Source organism: Nyctibius grandis, chromosome 3, assembly GCF_013368605.1.
Source record: "Nyctibius grandis isolate bNycGra1 chromosome 3, bNycGra1.pri, whole genome shotgun sequence".
Lineage (NCBI taxonomy): Eukaryota > Metazoa > Chordata > Aves > Nyctibiiformes > Nyctibiidae > Nyctibius > Nyctibius grandis.
In genome coordinates this window covers 5,184,359-5,204,671 of record NC_090660.1, presented here as the reverse complement: position 1 = coordinate 5,204,671, position 20,313 = coordinate 5,184,359, and the positions used below count along the sequence as shown (strand labels likewise).

The window sequence follows — 20,313 nt, the reverse complement described above, 5'->3', positions numbered from 1 at the left end:
AGGATAAAAGATGAGGAAGTATTGTTCATGCCTGCTGATTTCATCTGAAGACTCCTTCACACAGCTTTCAAAGTATTCATATGCAGGAGAGAGAACTGTCCTATCATCGGAGGTTTTAAAATAAAGTCAGGGTCTTTCGTTGTTTTGCTTGGTTTAGGTTTTTTTTTCCCCCCAATTCAGAACAGTTAAAAACAGGCTATATAGTCCAAGTTTCAAAAGTAATAAAACAGATGGATATATAAAAAGGACTTACTCTGTCTTCAATCAGTAACATGTAATTGAAGGATAAAGTTATGTATCCAGAACAAAACATCAGAGAAGGCAGGAGCAGCACAAGATGGGCTCTGCTACTTTCACCTTACTTTCACTTTGCAAGACTAAAAGGGAGGTGGGGAAATCCCATAACTGAGAAGTAACCGAGAGAAAAAAGAAAAGATTATGCAAGTTTTCCTAATAAGTTCTCTATATAGAGCCTACAAGAAATAATCAAACGTCACTGGAAAGAGTCCAGAGAGACTGTATGTTTCACGCTATGATAGTTACCCTATAAATGAAAGTACAAGCATTTTGACTGAATGGCTTTATGTCTATGTTTTAAATCGCTGCTGGTATGTATTTTAGCCCAGTAACACCACAAAACAGGCTAAACAATACAGAACAAGCTTGTCAAGATTAGGAGAGACTGCTCCTTAATGCTTCAAGAAATTTTAAGTAGATTCCTTCTGAACTAGTTATTACTTATGGGACCTTATCTGTGAGAATAATAAAAACAAAAGAAAAAAAAGCAACTCTCACATAATTCAAAACACACAGGTGAACATATACTAATGTGACTAGGGGGGAAATACCACATTTCACAGTAATACAAGAAAACAGCAAACTTTCTTCCACTGAAATATTCTATTCTATTCACTTTCTAAATATTTCAGGTTATTTCGCAGAAACATTCAGAGGGAGAATAGAAATTAAAGAAAAAAAATGTTTAAATTGAAGACCAGCCATGTGAGAAATAAAAAATTATATTATCAGTTGTACACCTTCCCCTCAGGATTCTGCAAGGTTAATCAAAAACACTGTCTTCAAACCTAGCTTCTCACTGCCCCGGTAAGCTATGAGGAAAGAAAGTAAGTACACAAATTTATCAGCTTGCCTAGATCACCACAAAATTTAAGAGATAAGATTAGGGGTAAGATTAGAAACACGGATCTCACTCCTACTCATATTGTGCTTGAAATACCAACCTATCTTTCTGCCTCGCTTGAAAGGAACTTTGTATGCATTTATATGTTTATTCTGAGCCATTGCGTTATAGTTGCAAAACCAATCACAGGTAAGAAAAAGATTTTAGCTGTTCTCAAAGTTTGTGGGAGGATGCAAGCCTTTAATTAAGGTCCACCAGTAGGTAAAATCAGTCTCTCTAGCTAATTAAACACATTACAAGCTGAGTTTCAGGAATAAGGATCAAATGACATGATGCAACCTTGAGGAGTTTCCATGACATGGTAAGGGAAAGACTGATTATCCTTTAGGAGACTGTATGTCTTTTAGGGAGAGTTGTTTAAAGAGGGCTATATACTAAACTGAATAGCCTCCCTTTTCGTCCAAAGGTTACCAAAGGAGCCTGCCAGAGTGTGTGTGTAAATGTGCAAGAGGATAATTTCCCCTCAGAAAGGGCAAACAGAGAAACCTTTCTAGCCTCTTCACAAAATGCTAGCACAGAGAGCAGAGGAGGGAGAGAGCATACCTGCCCCTCCCAAGTGCTTCCTGGATTTTAACTGCTGCTAAATCTGGCTGAAAGTAGTTTTTAAGTCATTCACCCTGCCAGACTAACAACCCTTGTGAACACAGCAGCTTGTGCTTGGGAGCTGGAGCGCAGCCCCTCTTCCACATGAATTCACTTACCTGAACAGTTTCACACTACACTCCACAATGAGCAGGAATGGAAGTAGCTTCCTTAGCTAATAGATAATTACCCTACTGCACAGCCAGTAGCTGCTGCCTTCTAATGATGGCTGTGGATATCTGGAACTGTATCAGACCCTCAATTATCAGGGAGTGAGGGAAGAGAACAGATGGAGAGAATAAATTATACACCCATATTGACAAAACAACCGACAAAAAGCTGACAAGTATTAATTTTGTTCTTATTGGTAATAAGCTTTAACATAAAATGTTGGAAGTCAAAGCCAACATAGAGAAACATAAAAACTACCCCCCTCACATTTCTTAACCAGGAAAAAAAGCAGGGACTTTCCACAAAGCTTGAACATTTCATTAAATAAAGAATACTACCCTGGCCCCAACGGAAATTATCAATACCTAAAAATGAACAAATAACCAAAATAAAAAAATATGTGAAAATTCCCATAAATCCCAACTAATTCCACACTAAAACCCAAGGAAATGGTATACAAAAAGACATAGTTTTGCAACTACGATATAACAGCACCTCCTACTCTGACAGCCAATAACTCAATAAGCAGAAAATAAATTATGTACAAAAGCAAGTGTTCGCAATTGCAAAATAAAATTTCAGATAATAGTGTACGCTCATACCTAAGAACCTGGTAGAAAGTACAGCTGAAAAAAATAACTTCTTATTCTGGCCAAGATCTTAAAAAAAATCCAGGCTAGCACAATGGCATAACAGCCAGCTCTATATTCAGGGCGTGGTGCAAAATATTAAGGAGAACTCTGATTTCTAGACTGAAGACGACCTTTTATTTTATCTGAAATAAAATTACAGCTTTACATATTTATCTTGAAAAAAGCAGTTTCAAAAAAAGAAGTTCAGGAAGTGCTACACTGAATTACCAAGAAAGGAGACTGGATTGCAATTCAGACAGAACTTTGGTCCAAGATACAGCACACCATCATGCTTTCAAAAAGATTTACCCTGCAAAAGGCAGTTCCTGTCACTAACCTGCAAAAGAGCGGCGTTTTACGTTTAGCTCGTTGGACACACGTACTTCAGTGCACAGTTTCAGCATCAGTAACATAGTAATGATCATGATAATGCTTTGCCACAAAAGAGGGGATTCAAAACGCCTTCCAAACCTAAAAAAAAAAAAAAGGCAAAGAAAATATATAAAACATCTCAAAGATGACAAGTGCTGTAGCCAGTTACTTTCATTCTCTGATCCTACCTAAGCACCTAAAAAAGGAAATCCTAATAGTAACAGGTATGAAAGGCTGAGGAAGAGAAAGTCACCAGCGAAATCTAGACGCACATACAGTAATTCAGAGTCACAATCCCCTTGCAAGAGTATCTGAGAACATTATTACAACATCTCTGTGGATTGATCCTAGAAATTCTGAAACCAGAAGCTTAAGTCTTTGTTTCCAAAACCAGCAGCAAACCTATTATTTTGAAAGGAGAAGCAGATGCATTGAGCAGTCAAGGCAGTGCAGAGAGACCAGAGAGTTATGCCACGCTAATACCAGTTATCTGTCCTCTCCACATACACACTCTGTAGATTTCACAAGGACTTCTGTGCAAAAATTACTATCTTAATAATGAAAAATTGAGAGAGAAGTCATAAAAACAACAGCACTTGCCCTATAAAGAAATAAACACCCACAGCTATTAGCTTGCTAGATTTAATATAACATCTGGGGGGGGAGAGGGGGGGCACAACAAGGTATTATGCTTTGTCTGCCTCTAGACATCTGAGTGGAAAGACCAGGTCTGCAGAACACACCAACCAATTCATCAATTTGTGTCTAATTTGGACCAAGGTTAGGGGAAGTAAAGAAGTCCAAAAGATGTGGGAACCAAACAAATATAACTTGTCCTCTCCTGCCCTCCCCCATTCCCCCAATTTAATTGCTGCTTGCTCACAGATGATGCTTGGTGGGGACTACTGAGCCCTTCCTGCGTGTAACACAGAGATGGGAACTTGTGGCCAACCTTGACTGAAAAGCTTCCTCTTATGTGATTGCACAAGGTTCTGCCACAGGAAAATCAGACCCTTCAGTGAAGACCGGTGATGCTCCAAGCTCCTCTTCCTGCATTACTTGATGAAAGCTCAGCAATCCCCACCAGACACTCTCAATAAGTGCATTACAGGTAAAAGGTGGAAGCTTTTCATAAGCAGCCCTCAAAGTACATTATATTTACAATAGGAAAGCTGCACGCACATCACAGTGAGCTGCTTCTCTGTGCTCAGTTCTGCCAGGTTTTATGCCTTGAAGACAGAGATGCTGAGGAATGGATTTGGTGAAAACACATTGCTATGCTCCTCAACTCCTTCAGCCTGCACCGAGAGGCATACAGGCTTTTTAAATTCCCTCGCAGCACAGTTACTAAGGCCACTCTCTGAGCACATCATGCTACTGGAGACCTCGGCCTCACTGGCATGGCAACCACTGCCCTCTTCTTGACAGTTCCTGTTTTATATCACCCTGGCAAAACATAATTTCTTATGCTTGGGCTACTTTCACAGCAGAGCTCAGTGTTCGTAAAAACCAACTAGGCTCACCATCACGCTCTCGCACACAATACTGCATTTTCACTAGAGCCGTTTCACCAGAGAGAGATTTTTTGTTATGAGTCAACTAACAAGGAACAGGAGAGAGACTGGAAAGTCCTTGACTAGGTTCCTTGGAAATCTTCCTGTGCAGACCACACCAATGAAAATGGCCAAGTATTTCCTGCCTGATGGCATACAGCTAAGGGAAAGTACAATGCCTTGAGCCTCCACACCACTCCCAAAGACACCACCAGTAGCTACTGGAAGAATAGCAGTTGTGTGTACCTTAGTCACCCCCTTCTTTCTACTGTCGATTGATTTGTGGTGGGCCACATGACAGCCATTATCATAACAAAGTTGGAGGACGCTATGAGGAAGGAAATAAAGAACACAACTGATGTATATAATCACAGGCAGAGTGCTCTCTGGATAAGGCTTTCACTGCACTAGGAAAAAATGCTAGGGGAGAACAAACGTTTGGCCCAGCCTATGCCCCATGCCCATAATCCCAAAATTCATTCAGCCTGTTTTGCTGACTGTGGCCAAGTTCCCCTGAACTAGTGGAATTCACTACTGTTATATTTGCTTCTTATTCAGGGAATGAGAAAAAGAAATGGGAAAGACTTACTTAGAATTACAGAGCAGTTAAAACTGTTTGCATTAGGCTTAGAAAAACCATCTCCAATTACAAACGCATTTGCATGAAAAATATAATAATGTATTTAAGAGGGGCTGAGCTAGCAGCACAATAAGGTAGAAGCTATTATGATGGTAAATCCAGTGCAGGTCGCTGCAAGGTTAGTTTCTGCCTGCTGATGAGATTATTAGCAATTCAGTAGTGGGTGCCTCACAAACTATTGCTTGTAGTATAAACATCCACCCACTACAAACACACATAAGCATGGACACCTGCTGTCTGATCATAACAATTTGCCATCACCACAGCCTTACTGGAACTGAGACTGGAAGTATTGCTGCAGATCCCCTACCTCTTAAAAACTGAAAAAAAAAAAAAAGTAAAACAAAACTCACAACACACAAGAAAGGTAAACTGGAAAACTAAAAATTCTTATCGGGACTTCAAACAATGCACACCTGTGGATTTTCCTCACAACCCTCCTGCCAAAGACAAAGGATACACAAACATACTCATGTGAAATACATCTCCCCAAATACCAATCCCCAAACTGAGTCTTGCAGGCAACACAACCCTCTAAGCTAGGTCCCATCTACAGGAAATCAAACAGCTGCCATGGAGACCAACAGGCAGAGCAAACAGGACATGGCCTATACCACACCACCATGACCACAAGACTGAAGGGAATACCAGTGTCAAGGACCACCGTCGGGTTCTTGAAGCTTTAAAAGTAAAGCCAGAACACTCATTTTGCTCAGGATCATGGAAATGAACACCGCTCCAAGCTGCTTACTCTACTTCGCATTGATATTAGGGCCTGCCAAAGCAACACTAATCCAGTTTAAGACTCCTCGTGCCAGCCTTGCAAGCGGCAAGCCCTGCAGGGAGAGCGTGCTGCTCTGCGTTCTGTTTACTTTCTGCCTTGCAGGGGTGATTCCTATCTTTGCCAAAGCAGGTGCTGGGAGGGAGGAACATTAAAGCGGATTATAAGAGAAAGACGAAGAGCCTTAGGATACTAGAATGGGCTCGCAGAAAAGAACAACTCTGAAGTACTGGGGATGAGGGGTTCACCATCATTATCCTGCATTTTCACCCCGCAACTACAATGTTATGTGACATAAAGTGAACAGCTGTGACATTTGCAGTATTCAGGGAACTCAGACTTCGTATGTCAGACTACAAAGAGACAAAAAGTTTTTCACATTACAAAACAAAAGAACCCTTTTTTTCCTGTACTAGTCAAATATGCAAATAAAAGGCGAGGGGGCTACATGTTATTAGTATCTCAATAGCCTTAAAACGATTAATGCATGTTCAGGGTGATGAAAAAATAGAGGTGAACATTCAAGCCAGAGCAGAGACTTAACTACTCACAGAGAAAACTAGATAATTCCATCAGTATGACTCAATCCTGTCGCAGTAATCCTGCCATTCCAGTCCTGGGCCTACTCAAAACAGCAAATGCTGACTGTGCAAAAGAAGCCCAAACTAGACAAAACACAAAAGGTTGGCTTATCTCCTTTCCTAAGAAGTCTCTGAAAAGAAACCGACCGCTGTTGGTGCAATCAGATCACCACCACGCTCACTGCAAGAGCGGAAACCACCAAAGTTACTGCAGGCCTCACCGCTCTGGGTCGACTTTTCCAGCTCTTCGGGAAGTTACAGATTCTAGGCAAGATGGAAAGAGTGCGGGATACTGCACGCACCACCAGGGCCACGACAGGCAGCCCGGGGTAGCAGCATGGCAGCTGTACTGAAAGACAGCTCACACAATTTCAGAATCTAACCAGAAGGAAGAACAAGGAACAAACTAGTTTTACAACAGGATCTCTTGATAGGAGTTTCTCCTTGACACGTAAACTTCCAGGACTTTATGCAATCACAGAATCAACCAGGTTGGAAGAGACCTCTGGGATCATCAAGTCCAACCGTTGCCCTGACACCACCATGGCAACTAGACCATGGCACTAAGTGCCATGCCCAGTCTTTTCTTAAACACATCCAGAGATGGTGACTCCACCACCTCCCTGGGCAGCCCCTTCCAATGGCTAATGACCCTTTCTGAAAAGAAATTCTTCCTAATGTCCAACCTGAACCTCCCCTGGCGAAGCTTGAGGCTGTGTCCTCTTGTCCTATCACTAGTTGCCCGGGAGAAGAGGCCAACTCCCACTTCACTACAACCTCCCTTCAGGTAGTTGTAGACTGCAATAAGGTCACCTCTGAGCCTCCTCTTCTCTAGGCTAAACAACCCCAGCTCCCTCAGCCGTTCCTCGTAAGTCAGACCCTCCAGACCGTTCACCAGCTTGGTCGCCCTCCTCTGGACTCGCTCCAACACCTCAACATCTTTCTTGAAGTGCGGGGCCCAGAACTGGACACAGTATTCAAGGTGCGGCCTCACCAGTGCCATGGACCACACAAAACAAGCTTCTCACTCGGGCATAAAAAAATCCTACCTTACCTTTTTGTACAAGAGCAGAGCATTTTATCCTTGCTCTCTGGCATTTATAAAAAGGAGGAATTGCATAACACTTTTGCTCTCAATATCTGAGCAAGATTCCACCAGCAGGCCATATGTAACGCAGTCTTTCAAAGTTGCAGTCGCTCTGTCAGCTTGATTTATAGCATCATCCCACCTTCCTCACATGGCAAAAGCTGGCAAGATTCATTTCAGTAACAGAAGTGTTAAAAGCAAAAGTTTCTCCTTCCCACAGGAAGTCCTACAAACAGACATCACTGGCCCACTATCTGAAGCCAAAGCAACACCTAACAGCAGGGACCTGATCCACAAGTAGCACTGTAGGTGTTACAGCAAAATAAATAAATATGTAGGAATCTACCCCAACAGCAAGTCCAACATTTTCCTATAAATTACCTCCAGCTGCATACTTGTCTCAGTAAACCTCTACTCATAACAGGAGGCTTATTCCACTGACTCTGTCCGGCACAGAGCTCCCAGTTCTACTGACATTACAGTTTTCAGCACCCACTTTGTTTCAGGTGAACTGATGTGGAATGGGTAGAGGGTTACCTTTGCTCAAAAATAACACACACCATAGTTTCAATCTTTTCCCTGACTGCCAGAACTTGTTTCCACAGTTTGTCTTAAGGCAACTATTTTGTGAGAACTACTCCAAAATTGGATGGTTTCATTTTCCGTTGTTTGGATTTCTATGGTGTTGCTCTATGTAGTTAAGGCCAGTGGCCCACAGAATTGCATCTCAAAACCTTTGGAAAGAATATTGCCTTCCTGGAAAATATACAAACCATATTACATTACTACATAAAACATTTTATGGACTGCAATACTGAAAAAAAAAAAGTCCAAAAACCTCTGGGAATAGCAGGGAGCATAAGTAATTCTGCCTGAACCTACTCCAGATACAAATAAAAATGCCTACTGCTGACTTCTAACAAATCTGCAGTTCTCTTTCCTCTAGCTATTTCTTCTGATTTCAATATTAAAAGAAACCATAATTTATCTCATCATAAGCTCTGTTTAAAAAAAAAAAAAAAGAAAGGGGGAAGAGAGAGAAGGAAGAGAAGAGAAGGAGAACTCACAAGTAAGTTTTTCTGCATCCTCCACCCCCAACTGATTACACAACTCTCGCCCGCCTTCTTGTTCCTGTTCTTGATCATGACGATGCAAAGCTAGTCCACTGGCAGACTGCAGGCCACACAAGCGAAGAAGATATATGTCCCCGTTGGTGACAACTGAGTTCAAGTGCCATGGTGTGCTCTGAAGCCCGCCCACAACTTCAAAACAGCCTAGGACAGCTTAACCAGATGACCAACCACCTGAAAGCTCATGCATCAGTAACACTCGGGGTATCCCCTGGATATTTTAACAACCAGTTAGAACAAGAAATCAGACCTAACTCTAGCAAGTACAATAAGACATTAGCTAACAAAAATGGTAATGAAGCGTTTTATTAAAAATGCAGAGGGAAAAAAATTCATATCAGATTTTTTGGAGCATGCCATACATCTTCATATGTACCAGAATTACAAAGGTGTTGAGTTTTGTACTGCCTCTTCCTCTTTACCTACAGCGCAGGCCTTCTCCACGCTGACTAGTCCAGAAGCTGAACAGAGTGGAGAGCACGAAACAATGACCTATGGGTTCTGGAGAAGACAGCCAGGCGAAGCAGTACTGACAATGGCAAAAGGACTAGAACAAAGGAGCAGCTGATACCAACCATAAATCACGACCAGCAGCTACACCAGCAGCCCAAAATAAATGCTGCTTTGAAGCATTATATAAAATTATAACAATAGATTATTGCTAAAAATAAAGCTAACTTGATATGAGGTCTAGTCACAGCACAAAACCTACTTTTCACACTGGTAAATGGAGACACCACTGTGTGATGCTGTGATGCCTACTTTTCAAAATGTTTCTTTCTCCAGAATCCTCTTTAAAAGGGCCAAAGACTTCACATACCATCAACACACTGAACCACAAGTTTGTACGGTCAAACTTCTACTTGTTTTTTCCTAAACAAAAGTCATGCATGCATAAACAAAGCAAAGTGGAAACATGCCCATTGCTACCCATATGCAGTTTTCATTCTCGCAGGCCAGTCCTCTCCCACTGCTTTTCCAGGAAGTTCTGGCATACAACTCATTGTTGGAACAGAGCAAGGCCAAACACACATAACTGAAAGCAGAAATGTCTCTTTAAAGATGACATTTTGAGACACTGTGAAGCAGAGAAACATGAAAAACAACTTAATGGATAATGTGTTACTGTCACCACTAGCAAACAGAAGTTCTTTGAGCACACCCTGAAACTAAGGGATTAGGTGGGAGGAAGATAAGGAGGAGAGGCATTGTACTGAGTCCTCTTGACTTTAAAAGATGGCTTACCATCGGAGACAGTCTAATTGGACAAAGTGAAATTGTGAAAACAGGTACCTGGAAACAGGATTGTTATCCTTGATCTCAGTAGCACTTTGTTCATTGGCTACTGTCACAGTGCAATACACCAGCTGCAACTCTATTGACACAGAAAACATGCCAAGAAGATTAGGAAGTAAATACTGTATTTGGAGGGGGGACAAAAGGTCAAACTTCACCCACTGCAAAACCAGACGTTAAAAAAAAAACCAAAACCACCTCTGAGATAACTAAGTGCAGTTCTAGGAACATGTGGAATCTGCTAGTTCACAAATAGGAAATGAGGGAACTAGCCCCACAGTTGAGATGAACAAAGTATAGTAGAGCCATAGGGGAAAGGTGGGACTGGGTCTGTTACGAGTGACAGAGACACAGAAAGATCATCACTATTCAAAGTGAAAATACAGAGGAAACACGGCATAAAAGGCAGGAACTGTCTGTTCCTGTTGCCTATGCATCTGAAATACATAACATGCCACTCTCTGAGACTCAAATTCAAGAATATACGAAATTCAGGGAAAATAGGGAAGTAACAGAAACAAGTTACAGAAATGTCTTTGAAATTAAAAAAACAAACAAACAAACAAACAAAAACCCCACGAGCCATCCTAAGAACTAATTAAGGCCTGAAAAGCAACACTATTAGAACTTGAAAGTTTTTAAGGCCTACCACTTTAAGACTTCTTTTTGGATCAGGGTGGAGGGGAAGTTGGGAGGGATGAATCTGGCACAAATCATATGCTTAATAACCATGGATAATGAAGAGAAACTAAAAACAATTGAAAACAGCAGCTATATGTCAGTAAAGTTTTCAGAAGAGAGACTTGGGTTAAGGTCTGGACTGGTTGGCTAAAGCAAAGGGGAAGTAATCTTATCAACTGGGACTCCGAAAGTCAAATTGGGGAAAAGTTATACACAAAACAAAATTACTTGTAGGAACAGTTCTGTTCCAGCACAAGAATGGAGCAAAGTATTTAATAAATTTAAAACAAAAAAAAACTTTCCAATTCCCTCCGATGAATATTACATACACAATTAAAATAATTCTGCCGTTTATGTCAAATTATCTACAGCGCTTTGCCCCAGGTAACACATCAGCCATAGGTGACATTAAACAGCTAACATAAAAATTGAATTGCCAAGCTGCTCTATGGGTGCATTTTAAACCTGCTCACAGAAATCAGAGGCTGTTGCTCTGCTACCTTCCTTTAATCATCCATATACCCAAGGATAATATCCACCCTCAATGCTGCTTTCACGACTTACTGGTCTTTATAATGAACTACCAGGGATGCCTAATCTTTGTAAGTAGAGAAGCAAAGTATCCTCTCTCAGAGAACACTGAATTATCATTACGCAAGTCATCTTTTCTATCTTTTAGTTCAACAGAACTAGAAAGAGACGATTCATCCATCATAAGTACAGACAGAAAGGTTTCTGCAGGCTCATGCCTGCAACGTTTCCCCATAGAAGCTGTACCACAAGCCAGCAGCATGCCTTACACTCCCGCTGTAGCCAGACACACCTTTGCATGTGCTGCCTGAAGACATTCCGTACCATCACTGAGCTCCCAGATGACCAGAGCCTACACAGAGCTACTATGTGTCAGGGAGTGATACTATTATGTGGCTTAAACACTCGCAGTAAAAAAATTCCATAATCTTATCAATATAACTGCATTCTCTCTCTTTTGAAGTGTTGACAAATCTTTTAACTTTGACATAAATTATAACTTTTCATTAGTCATGGTATTTATTCTTTTGCATATCTCTTAACTAGATATACTTAAAATCTGTTCAAATTAAATTTATCTTCCAGTTCTTCTGTAGTCCAAGTGTCATCTAACAGATGCACTCGCCTGGGTTACCTAGAAACTGCCAGCACCTCCATTTAGGTGCAAATCATTTGTATATTTCAACTACCTCCAGCGAAACAAAAAGTGAGACAATTTCTATTTCTCAAACCGTCAACTCGGGCTTTTCACTTCTCCTCCCCCTGCCAGTTCCTCCCCTTCTGCTCTCTCCAATAGCTGCTCCATACACTTCTCCCCACGAAAACATAGGTCCAATCCAACAAGTAGCTCTGATCTAGTGATGGATCCTCAGTTTGACTGCCAGCTGTGGTCCCAAGAAAGGCTCCCCTGTTTTCTCCACGCTAGCACAGAACTTACGTTTTGCATTTTGCTGTAGAAGAATCCAGGAAGCTCCTTATAAAGAGTCAGAGGAGCTTTAAAAAGAAACTGGAAACCAACAAAAGGATGTAGCCTGTTAACTATCAGTTCTTTGTGGACTACAAAGCAGTATTTTGTAGTCAAAATATTCTTATAATAACCGTTCTTAGTTGCAGTAATTTCCCAGATTATTTCATCTTTTGTTTCTCAAGTATATTCCCAGTGTTGTAGCATCTCTATTATAAGAAGTAATACGGAATAAGTTAATAGAATTCATTCATGTAAATCATGCCCTAATAACATTTTCATTGTTCAGCAGCACAAGACCTAAATATGGAAACAAACCTGCTTTTAAATATTGAAAGTGGTGTTGAAAACAAGAAGAATTTCCTTTGAAAGACAGCCCACCTTTTGCCTGCTTATCAAAGAATGAATATTTTCATTCGTAGTTGTGCATGGAGCTCTAGAAGTGAACCCCCTCTGAAGCCAGCTGGCACCCCAGGAAAATGCAAGAACATATGTCAAGTGTCCCAATGACATCAATAACAACTAGATGTTAGAATAAGCATGCGGGACCAGGGCCTTGAGTCTGAGAATGGAGCTAGAGGGGCAAGGGAAATGTAAAATACCATCAGTAAGAAAAAAGATCTGACTTTGAATAAACCTCTTCTCTTTACCAACGAGTCAAAAAGTTGGATCTTGGAACATGAGAGCACTGATAACCAGATCTGGCAAGGGTAACACACAGTGCTCCTGAGCCCAGTTCATTTTACTCCAGCAGATTCACCCACTTATGGAAATAGTGTTTTGATCTCCAAGAGAGGGGAAACAGTAGGTAAAGCCCATTATTTCCTCAAACATTCCACATCAAAGCTTTATAACTGGCAAGCAAGTCAGAATCTTTAGACCCGGGCAGACACACACACAGAAAACCAACTTACCAAAAAAGTATCCGCAAAATGTTTGCGACCAGTAACACGAGGCAGACGTAGGTGGAGAAGCCCTCGGCGTTCTGGGTGCGCCGGATGTGCCGGTACTGGGGGATGTAGGGCACCACGCCGCCGAACACCATGGCCCCCGCGGCGCCCCACGACACCAGCTGCTGCACGGGGACCAGCAGCCACTCCAAGCCACCCGCCTCCATGGCGGCGGGGCGCGGGGAGGCTGCCCCCGGGGGCGGTCGCGCCGAGGGATCGCCTTCCGCCGCAGCGGAGGCCGGTTTCACCCACGCACGGGCTCCCGGGCGGGATGCGGCACCGCGGCTGCGCCCTCTCTCGCGGGGCCGGGACCTGGTGAAAGGGACGGGACGTGAGCCCGGCCCCGCCGCCGGCTGCCCCAGCCGCTCCCAGCCGGCCGCCGGGCACTAGCGAACCTGGACCACCGCCCAGCCGCCCCCGCTCCGCCGCCACGCTCCCGCCCTCACCCGGGCTGCCCCCACAGGGGGAACCCCGGCTCTGGCACGGTCCGGGGGCGGCAGCCGCCCCCGCTCCGCCGCTGAGGAGACCTCCCGCCAACGGCCGGAGAGCCAGGCTGAGGAGCTGGGGGCAGGGAGGGCACGGACACACGGCCCCTCCGCCGGTGGGCACCCCCGGGTCGGTTCTCTAAGGGGGGCTCCCCCACCCGCCCGCTCCCCGGCGGTTCCCCGCCGCGCCCCGCTCATCCGGAGAAACGCGAACACCCGCGTCCGTCCGCCCGCCCGCCGCCGCGCCCGCCTCCCCACCTGCTCCCCGAGCTCCGGCCGCCGCCATCCCCGCCCCCGCGCCCGCCGCCGCTCCGCAACTGGGGGATCGGGCCGACGGCAGCGCCGGGCCCCGAGCGGCCCGTGACGCCACGACGACCAGCCGCGCCTCCGCCAATGAGCGACGGGGCCGCCCCCCGCCGGTCCCGCGCGCGCGGCCCCGCGGCGGCGGCAGAGCAGGAGGCGGCGGCGAGCGCGGCGGCGAGGCTGGCGGAGCCGGCCCGTTGCTTTGCCGAGCCCCGAGGACCAGGCGCTGGCAGCGCCGTGTCACCGGGGAGGCTGCCCGCGGGCGGTACCGGCCCCGCCGCCGCCGCTACCTGGGGCATGACCCAGGAGGGTGCTCAGCTCCCCCGGCAAAGAGGCGGCGGCCGGGGGCACCTGCGGGCCCGTCCGTCTCAGCTCGGTGTTCTCGGGCGCGGTCCCAGATGTCACAGAATCACACAGTCAGGTTGGAAGAGACCTCTGGGATCACCGAGTCCAACCATTGCCCTGACACCACCATGGCAACTAGACCATGGCACTAAGTGCCATGTCCAGTCTTTTCTTAAACACATCCAGAGATGGTGACTCCACCACCTCCCTGGGCAGCCCCTTCCAATGGCTAATGACCCTTTCTGAGAAGAAATTCTTCCTAATGTCCAACCTGAACCTCCCCTGGTGAAGCTTGAGGCTATGTCCTCTTGTCCTATCACTAGTTGCCTGGGAGAAGAGGCCAACTTCCACTTCACTACAACCTCCCTTCAGGTAGTTGTAGACTGCAATAAGGTCACCTCTGAGCCTCCTCTTCTCCAGGCTAAACAAGCCCAGCTCCCTCAGCTGTTCCTCGGAGGTCAGACCCTCCAGACCCTTCAGCAGCTTGGTCGCCCTCCTCTGGACTCGCTCCAACACCTCAACATCTTTCTTGAAGTGCGGGGCCCAGAACTGGACACAGGATTCAAGGTGCGGCCTCACCAGTGCCGAGTACAGAGGGGCGATCACTTCCCCAGACCGGCTGGCTACACTATTCCTAATAGAGGCCAGGATGCCATTGGCCTTCTTGGCCACCTGGGCACACTGCTGGCTCATGTTTAGCCGGCTGTCGATCAGCACCCCCAGGTCTCTTTCCGCCAGGCTGCTCTCTAACCACTCTTCCCCTAGCCTGTAGCGCTGCATGGGGTTGTTGTGGCCGAAGTGTAAGACCCGGCACTTGTTCTTGTTGAACCTCACGCCGTTGGTCTCGGCCCATCTATCTAACCTGTCCAGATCCCTCTGTAGGGCCTTCCTACCCTCCAGCAGATTGACACTCCCACCCAGCTTGGTCTCATCTGCAAATTTACTGAGGGTGCACTCAATCCCTACATCTAGGTCATCTATAAAGATATTGAACAGTACCGGCCCAGATCTGAGCCCTGGGGAACACCACTAGTGACTTCTTCCTTTTCCTTAAGAGTTACAAGACACTCCGTCACGCTTCATGAAAATTACATTTCAGTGGCTCTCAAAATGGCAGTCGCTCCATGACTATGTGCAACACAACGGTAATGGCTATATCTTCCGTACGAGAAAGGGGTTTTTCCCACAACAGTACTAATAAAAGGTGGCAGCGGAGGAGGTGGAACGTGTGTTTTCTACCCAAAGCGATCAGCAAGTCTTTATTGCTGTTTGCACTGGGCCAGCAGCGACATACAAGTGCTGCACACAGATAGAATCACAGAATCATAGAATTGTTAAGGTTGGAAAAGACCTTTAAGATCATCGAGTCCAACCATTAACCCAGCACTGCCCAGCCCACCCCTAGCCCATGTCCCTCAGCACCACATCTACTCGTCTTTTAAATCCCTCCAGGGATGGGGACTCCACCACTGCCCTGGGCAGCCTGTTCCAGTGCTTGACAACCCCTTCAGTGGAGAAATTGTCCCTGATATCCAATCTAAACCTCCCCTGGTGCAACCTGAGGCTGTTTCCTCTCATCCCATCGCTTGTTACCTGGGAGAAGAGACTGACCCCCACCTCACTACACCCTCCTTTCAGGCAGTTGTAGAGAGCGAGAAGGTCTCCCCTCAGCCTCCTTTTCTCCAGACTAAACACCCCCAGGTCCCGCAGCCGCTCCACAGAAGTTCTCCAGACCCTTCTCCTTGTGCTCCAGACCCTTCACCACCTCCGTTGCCCTTCTCTGGACTCGCTGCAGCACCTCAAAGTCTTTCATGTAGCGAGAGGCCCAGAACTGAACACTGATGAGCTTTGTCATCTCTAGGCATCCAGACCTAAGAGTAGACCTCTTGCCTGGCCATGGGGAAGAGGTTCTTGCCACCAAGAGCAGCAGGCATGCCGTTAGGCTCAGCCATGGCCTTGAGTATATAGGTCTGGTGCTGAATTGAGTCGTGGTTTCATAGGGCTTGCTCTGAACGAGGTTTCTCAGGCGACATCCTCCCTCCCAGGCCAATGTTTCACCCCTCCGCCAGCCCCACGTTACTACGATGCTACGAGGAGATTGATAGCCTGGACACTGCATCCTCGAACGGCTGCTTGAGGTGGTGGCAAACTTTAGTTGTTTAGTCAGGAGAAAAGGAGGCTGAGGGGAGACGTTATTGCTGTCTACAACTGCCTGAAAGGAGGTTGTAGTGCCATGGGTGTTGGTCTCTTCTCCCAAGTAAGAAGTGATAGGACAAGAGGAAACGACCTCAAGTTGAGCCAGGGGAGGTTTAGATTGGATATCAGGAAAAATTTCTTCACCAAAAGGGTTATCGAGCATTGGAACAGGCTGCCCAGGGAAGTGGTGGAGTCACCATCCCTGGAGGTATTTAAAAGACGTGTAGATGTGGTGCTTAGGGACACGGTTTAGTGGTGGACTTGGCAGTGCTGGGTTAACGGTTGGACTTGATGATCTTAAAGGCCCTTTCCAGCCAAAACTATTCTATGATTCTAAAAAGGATGGTTCATCCATTTAACCTTACAAGTGGCTGCACAACTGTCTTCGAAGCTTGTTCCTTGGGGCTCCCCATATTACTTTCATAGATGCGTTGCTTCCTTCCTTGTATGCGCTCCTGTGGCCCATCCAACAGGTGAGAAATGAGATGGGTTTTCCTGCAACTGAATGATGGATTATTTTGTATCTTATATCAGCAACTGTAAATGTTTATTGCGAGTCTTGAATAAAAGGAGCTGAATTAAAAATAGAAAGAAATGTTTGTTTCGGGGCTTCTGAAGCCTTTTGTGTAGTTCCTGCACAGCAGCACCTTATTCAAACTGCAACTGTTTCTGCCACCTGGCAAGTTTTTGCAGCGTACGTGCAGCGCATGAACCTGCACATTACTGCAGAGTGTAGTAGACCATTTTTGGGGTACTATCACGCAAACATCCAAAATACTCTCCTGCATAGATGGGGTGACCAGTGACGACATTAGGGCTCATATTTCCTACAGGGACGTAGTAGCTCTGCTACTCAAACGAAGCTATACTTCATTCCACAGATCCAAATGTTTGATTGTTAAAGTTAAAAATACACAGTGGAAGTATTTAATTCTGATTTTTGGATGAGGAGCCTGAAGTTCTTGATTTCAGTGTATTAACTATCAAATTATGTATAAACTGCATAATTTTAAACATTTTATTATTTAATGGCTCATATTCCATGTATCACTTGTGCATTGTTATAATCATGCAGTTATGCCAACTTCTTTCCAGAATTTTCTTGGAAGCCCTTGCCACGATATATTTCCTTAAACACAAAGGTCCAAACAAGCCTCAGGCTGAAAGTTAGAGTCACCCAGATTAGGAAGCCAACTTTTGTTCATGTAAATACAAGTGTTTTGAGAAAACATTGAGAAATTATCTTGAGAAAATAGATATTTTGAAGTCATGGTTACCTACATAGAAGAAACTGCCCAGGCTGACACCAGTTCTCCAGCTTAGCTTCCAGAATAATTCCAGGACACTTTTAAGTCTATGGGATAACAAACTTCATGCAATGTTAAGATTCTAAAGTACTCAACTGGAAACAGAGAACTGCCTTAACTGAGGTTGTTTACCCTGACTTGAAATGGTAAGGGTAAAAGTGCTGAATTACAGCGTGTTGCTGCGTGAGTGTAGTTCGGTTTTGGTCACTGAAAAATGGCCTCATTGTTTAGGAGTTAATCTATTGATGTAAGCTAAACTGACTAGTGATGCCAGACACTGGGTAGGGGAAGAATGACAGGTTGGCTTGAACTCCTCAGGCTGAGCAGCCAGCACCAGGGAAGGACCCTTCAGGTCTCAGAATACTCCAAGCAGCCAAGGGCAACTTTCTTTGGCAGTGGTGCCATCGGAAGGTGCTCGCTGACTCCAGCATAGCATACAGCCCGGCACACAGACTATCCAACCACAAACAGACCCAGCAAGAAAATTTATCTAAAGCTTGGGTGGTAATAGGGGATTGAAGAAAGTCTTGCCTTATTGAGGAGAAGTTCCACAACCTGCAGGTCTGAGTGCAGTCAGGTGAGAATGCTCTGCCTTGTGAGGCCTTACATCAAACTAGTTTTCTTTGTCTGGTAGTTAGTAACTGAGAGGGAGCTCAGAAGGACAACTTCCTTGGTGTAAAAGCAGAGCCTCAAGGACACAGCCTCAAGCTTCGCCAGGGGAGGTTCAGGTTGGACATTAGGAAGAATTCTTTTCAGAAAGGGTCATTAGACATTGGAATGGGCTGCCCAGGGAGGTGGTGGAGTCACCATCTCTGGAGGTGTTTAAGAAAAGACTGGACATGGCACTTAGTGCCATGGTCTAGTTGACATGGTGGTGTGAGGGCAACGGTTGGACTCAATGATCCCAGAGGGCTCTTCCAACCTGATTGATTCGGTGATTCTGTGATTCACTGCTAGACAGCAATCCTCTGCTTTTGAGTGAGGAGAAAAAGAACAGGCGCATTTATTTTTCCACATGGACTGGCAAAATTCCCCCATTTAAAAAAAAAAATCTCCATTTGCTGGAACTGCATTACCCGTTCAGAAAACAGAAGCAGGCAGTGTGTTTCACACCACGTCTTTGAAGACTGATATTAATCTTTTTATCACAGCTGCTGTGAGAGAATTGAAATTACTTGAGCAGCTCTAGCCACCTAGTTACAAACTAGCTCCCAGCAGGTAACATTTTGGTGACAGCGTAGTCCCTAAACCTCCAATCGTAACAAGAACTTTGATTTATTTCAGATTAAGAAATCTGATAGAGATTGTACCTGTCAAGAAATGTTCCTGTAGTATCTGTGGATACAGTTTAAGCAAGATGAAAGCGGTTGTTGCGGTTTAAGCTCAGCCAGCAACTAAACACCACACAGCCGCTCACTCACTCTCTTCCCTCCAGTGGGATGGGGGAGAGAATCAGAAAAAAAAAAGGTAAAACTCGTGGGTTGAGATAAAGACAATTTAATAGGACAGAAGACAAGGAAGGGAAAATAACAATAATGATAAAAGAACATACAAAACAAATGATGCACAATGCAATTTCTCACCACCCACTGACCGATGCCCAGACAGTCCCCAAGCAGCCACCACCCTCCAGCCAACTCCCCCGAGTTTTATTGTTCAGCATGACATCATATGGTATGGATGTGACCACACCATGTGATGGTATGGTCAAACATGACCCCTTGGCTGGTTTGGGTCAGCTGTCCTGGCCATGTCACAGAATCAGAGAATCACAGAATGTTAGGGATTGGAAGGGACCTCGAAAGATCATCTAGTCCAATCCTGCTGCCAGAGCAGGATTACCTAGATCATGTCACACAGGAATGCGTCCAGGCGGGTTTTGAATGTCTCCAGAGAAGGAGACTCCACAACCTCTCTGGGCAGCCTGTTCCAGTGTTCAGTTACCCTCACTGTAAAGAAGTTTTTCCTCATATTTATGTGGAACCTCCTGTGTTCCAGCTTGCACCCGTTGCCCCTTGTCCTGTCAATGGATGTCACTGAGAAGAGCCTGGCTCCATCCTCATGACACTTGTCCTTCACATATTTATAAACATTAATGAGGTCACCCCTCAGTCTCCTCTTCTCCAAGCTAAAGAGACCCAGCTCCCTCAGCCTCTCCTCATAAGGGAGATGTTCCACCCCGTTAATCATCTTCGTGGCTCTGCGCTGGACTCTCTCTAGCAGTTCCCTGTCCTTCTTGAACTGAGAGGCCCAGAACCGGACACAATATTCCAGATGTGGCCTCACCAGGGCAGAGTAGAGGGGGAGGAGAACCCCTCTTGACCTGCTAACCACACCCCTTCTAATACACCCCAGGATGCCATTGGCCTTCTTGGCCACAAGGGCACACTGCTGGCTCATGGTCATCCTGCTGTCCACTAGGACCCCCAGGTCCCTTTCCCCTACGCTGCTGTGTCCCCTCCCAGCTTCTTGTGTGCCCGCAGCCTCCTCACTGGCAGGGCAGTATGGGAAGCTGAAAAGCCCTT

General features: G+C 45.4%; 1 protein-coding gene across 2 annotated transcripts in view; it reads right to left on the bottom strand.

Moving 5' to 3' along the window:
- The window catches only part of SLC66A2 (solute carrier family 66 member 2), a 72,100-nt gene extending 58,147 nt beyond the window's left edge, over positions 1-13,953 (bottom strand). For both annotated transcript variants that reach the window (XM_068396347.1, XM_068396348.1), the window contains exons 1-3: positions 13,896-13,953; positions 13,117-13,464; positions 2,924-3,057 (exon numbers count right to left, since the gene is read on the bottom strand). In XM_068396347.1, the coding sequence (XP_068252448.1) occupies positions 2,924-3,057; positions 13,117-13,319 (337 nt within the window). In that variant the 5' untranslated portion in view covers positions 13,320-13,464; positions 13,896-13,953. The remainder of the gene's footprint in view (positions 1-2,923; positions 3,058-13,116; positions 13,465-13,895) is intronic.
- Between the last annotated feature and the right edge of the window lie 6,360 nt (positions 13,954-20,313).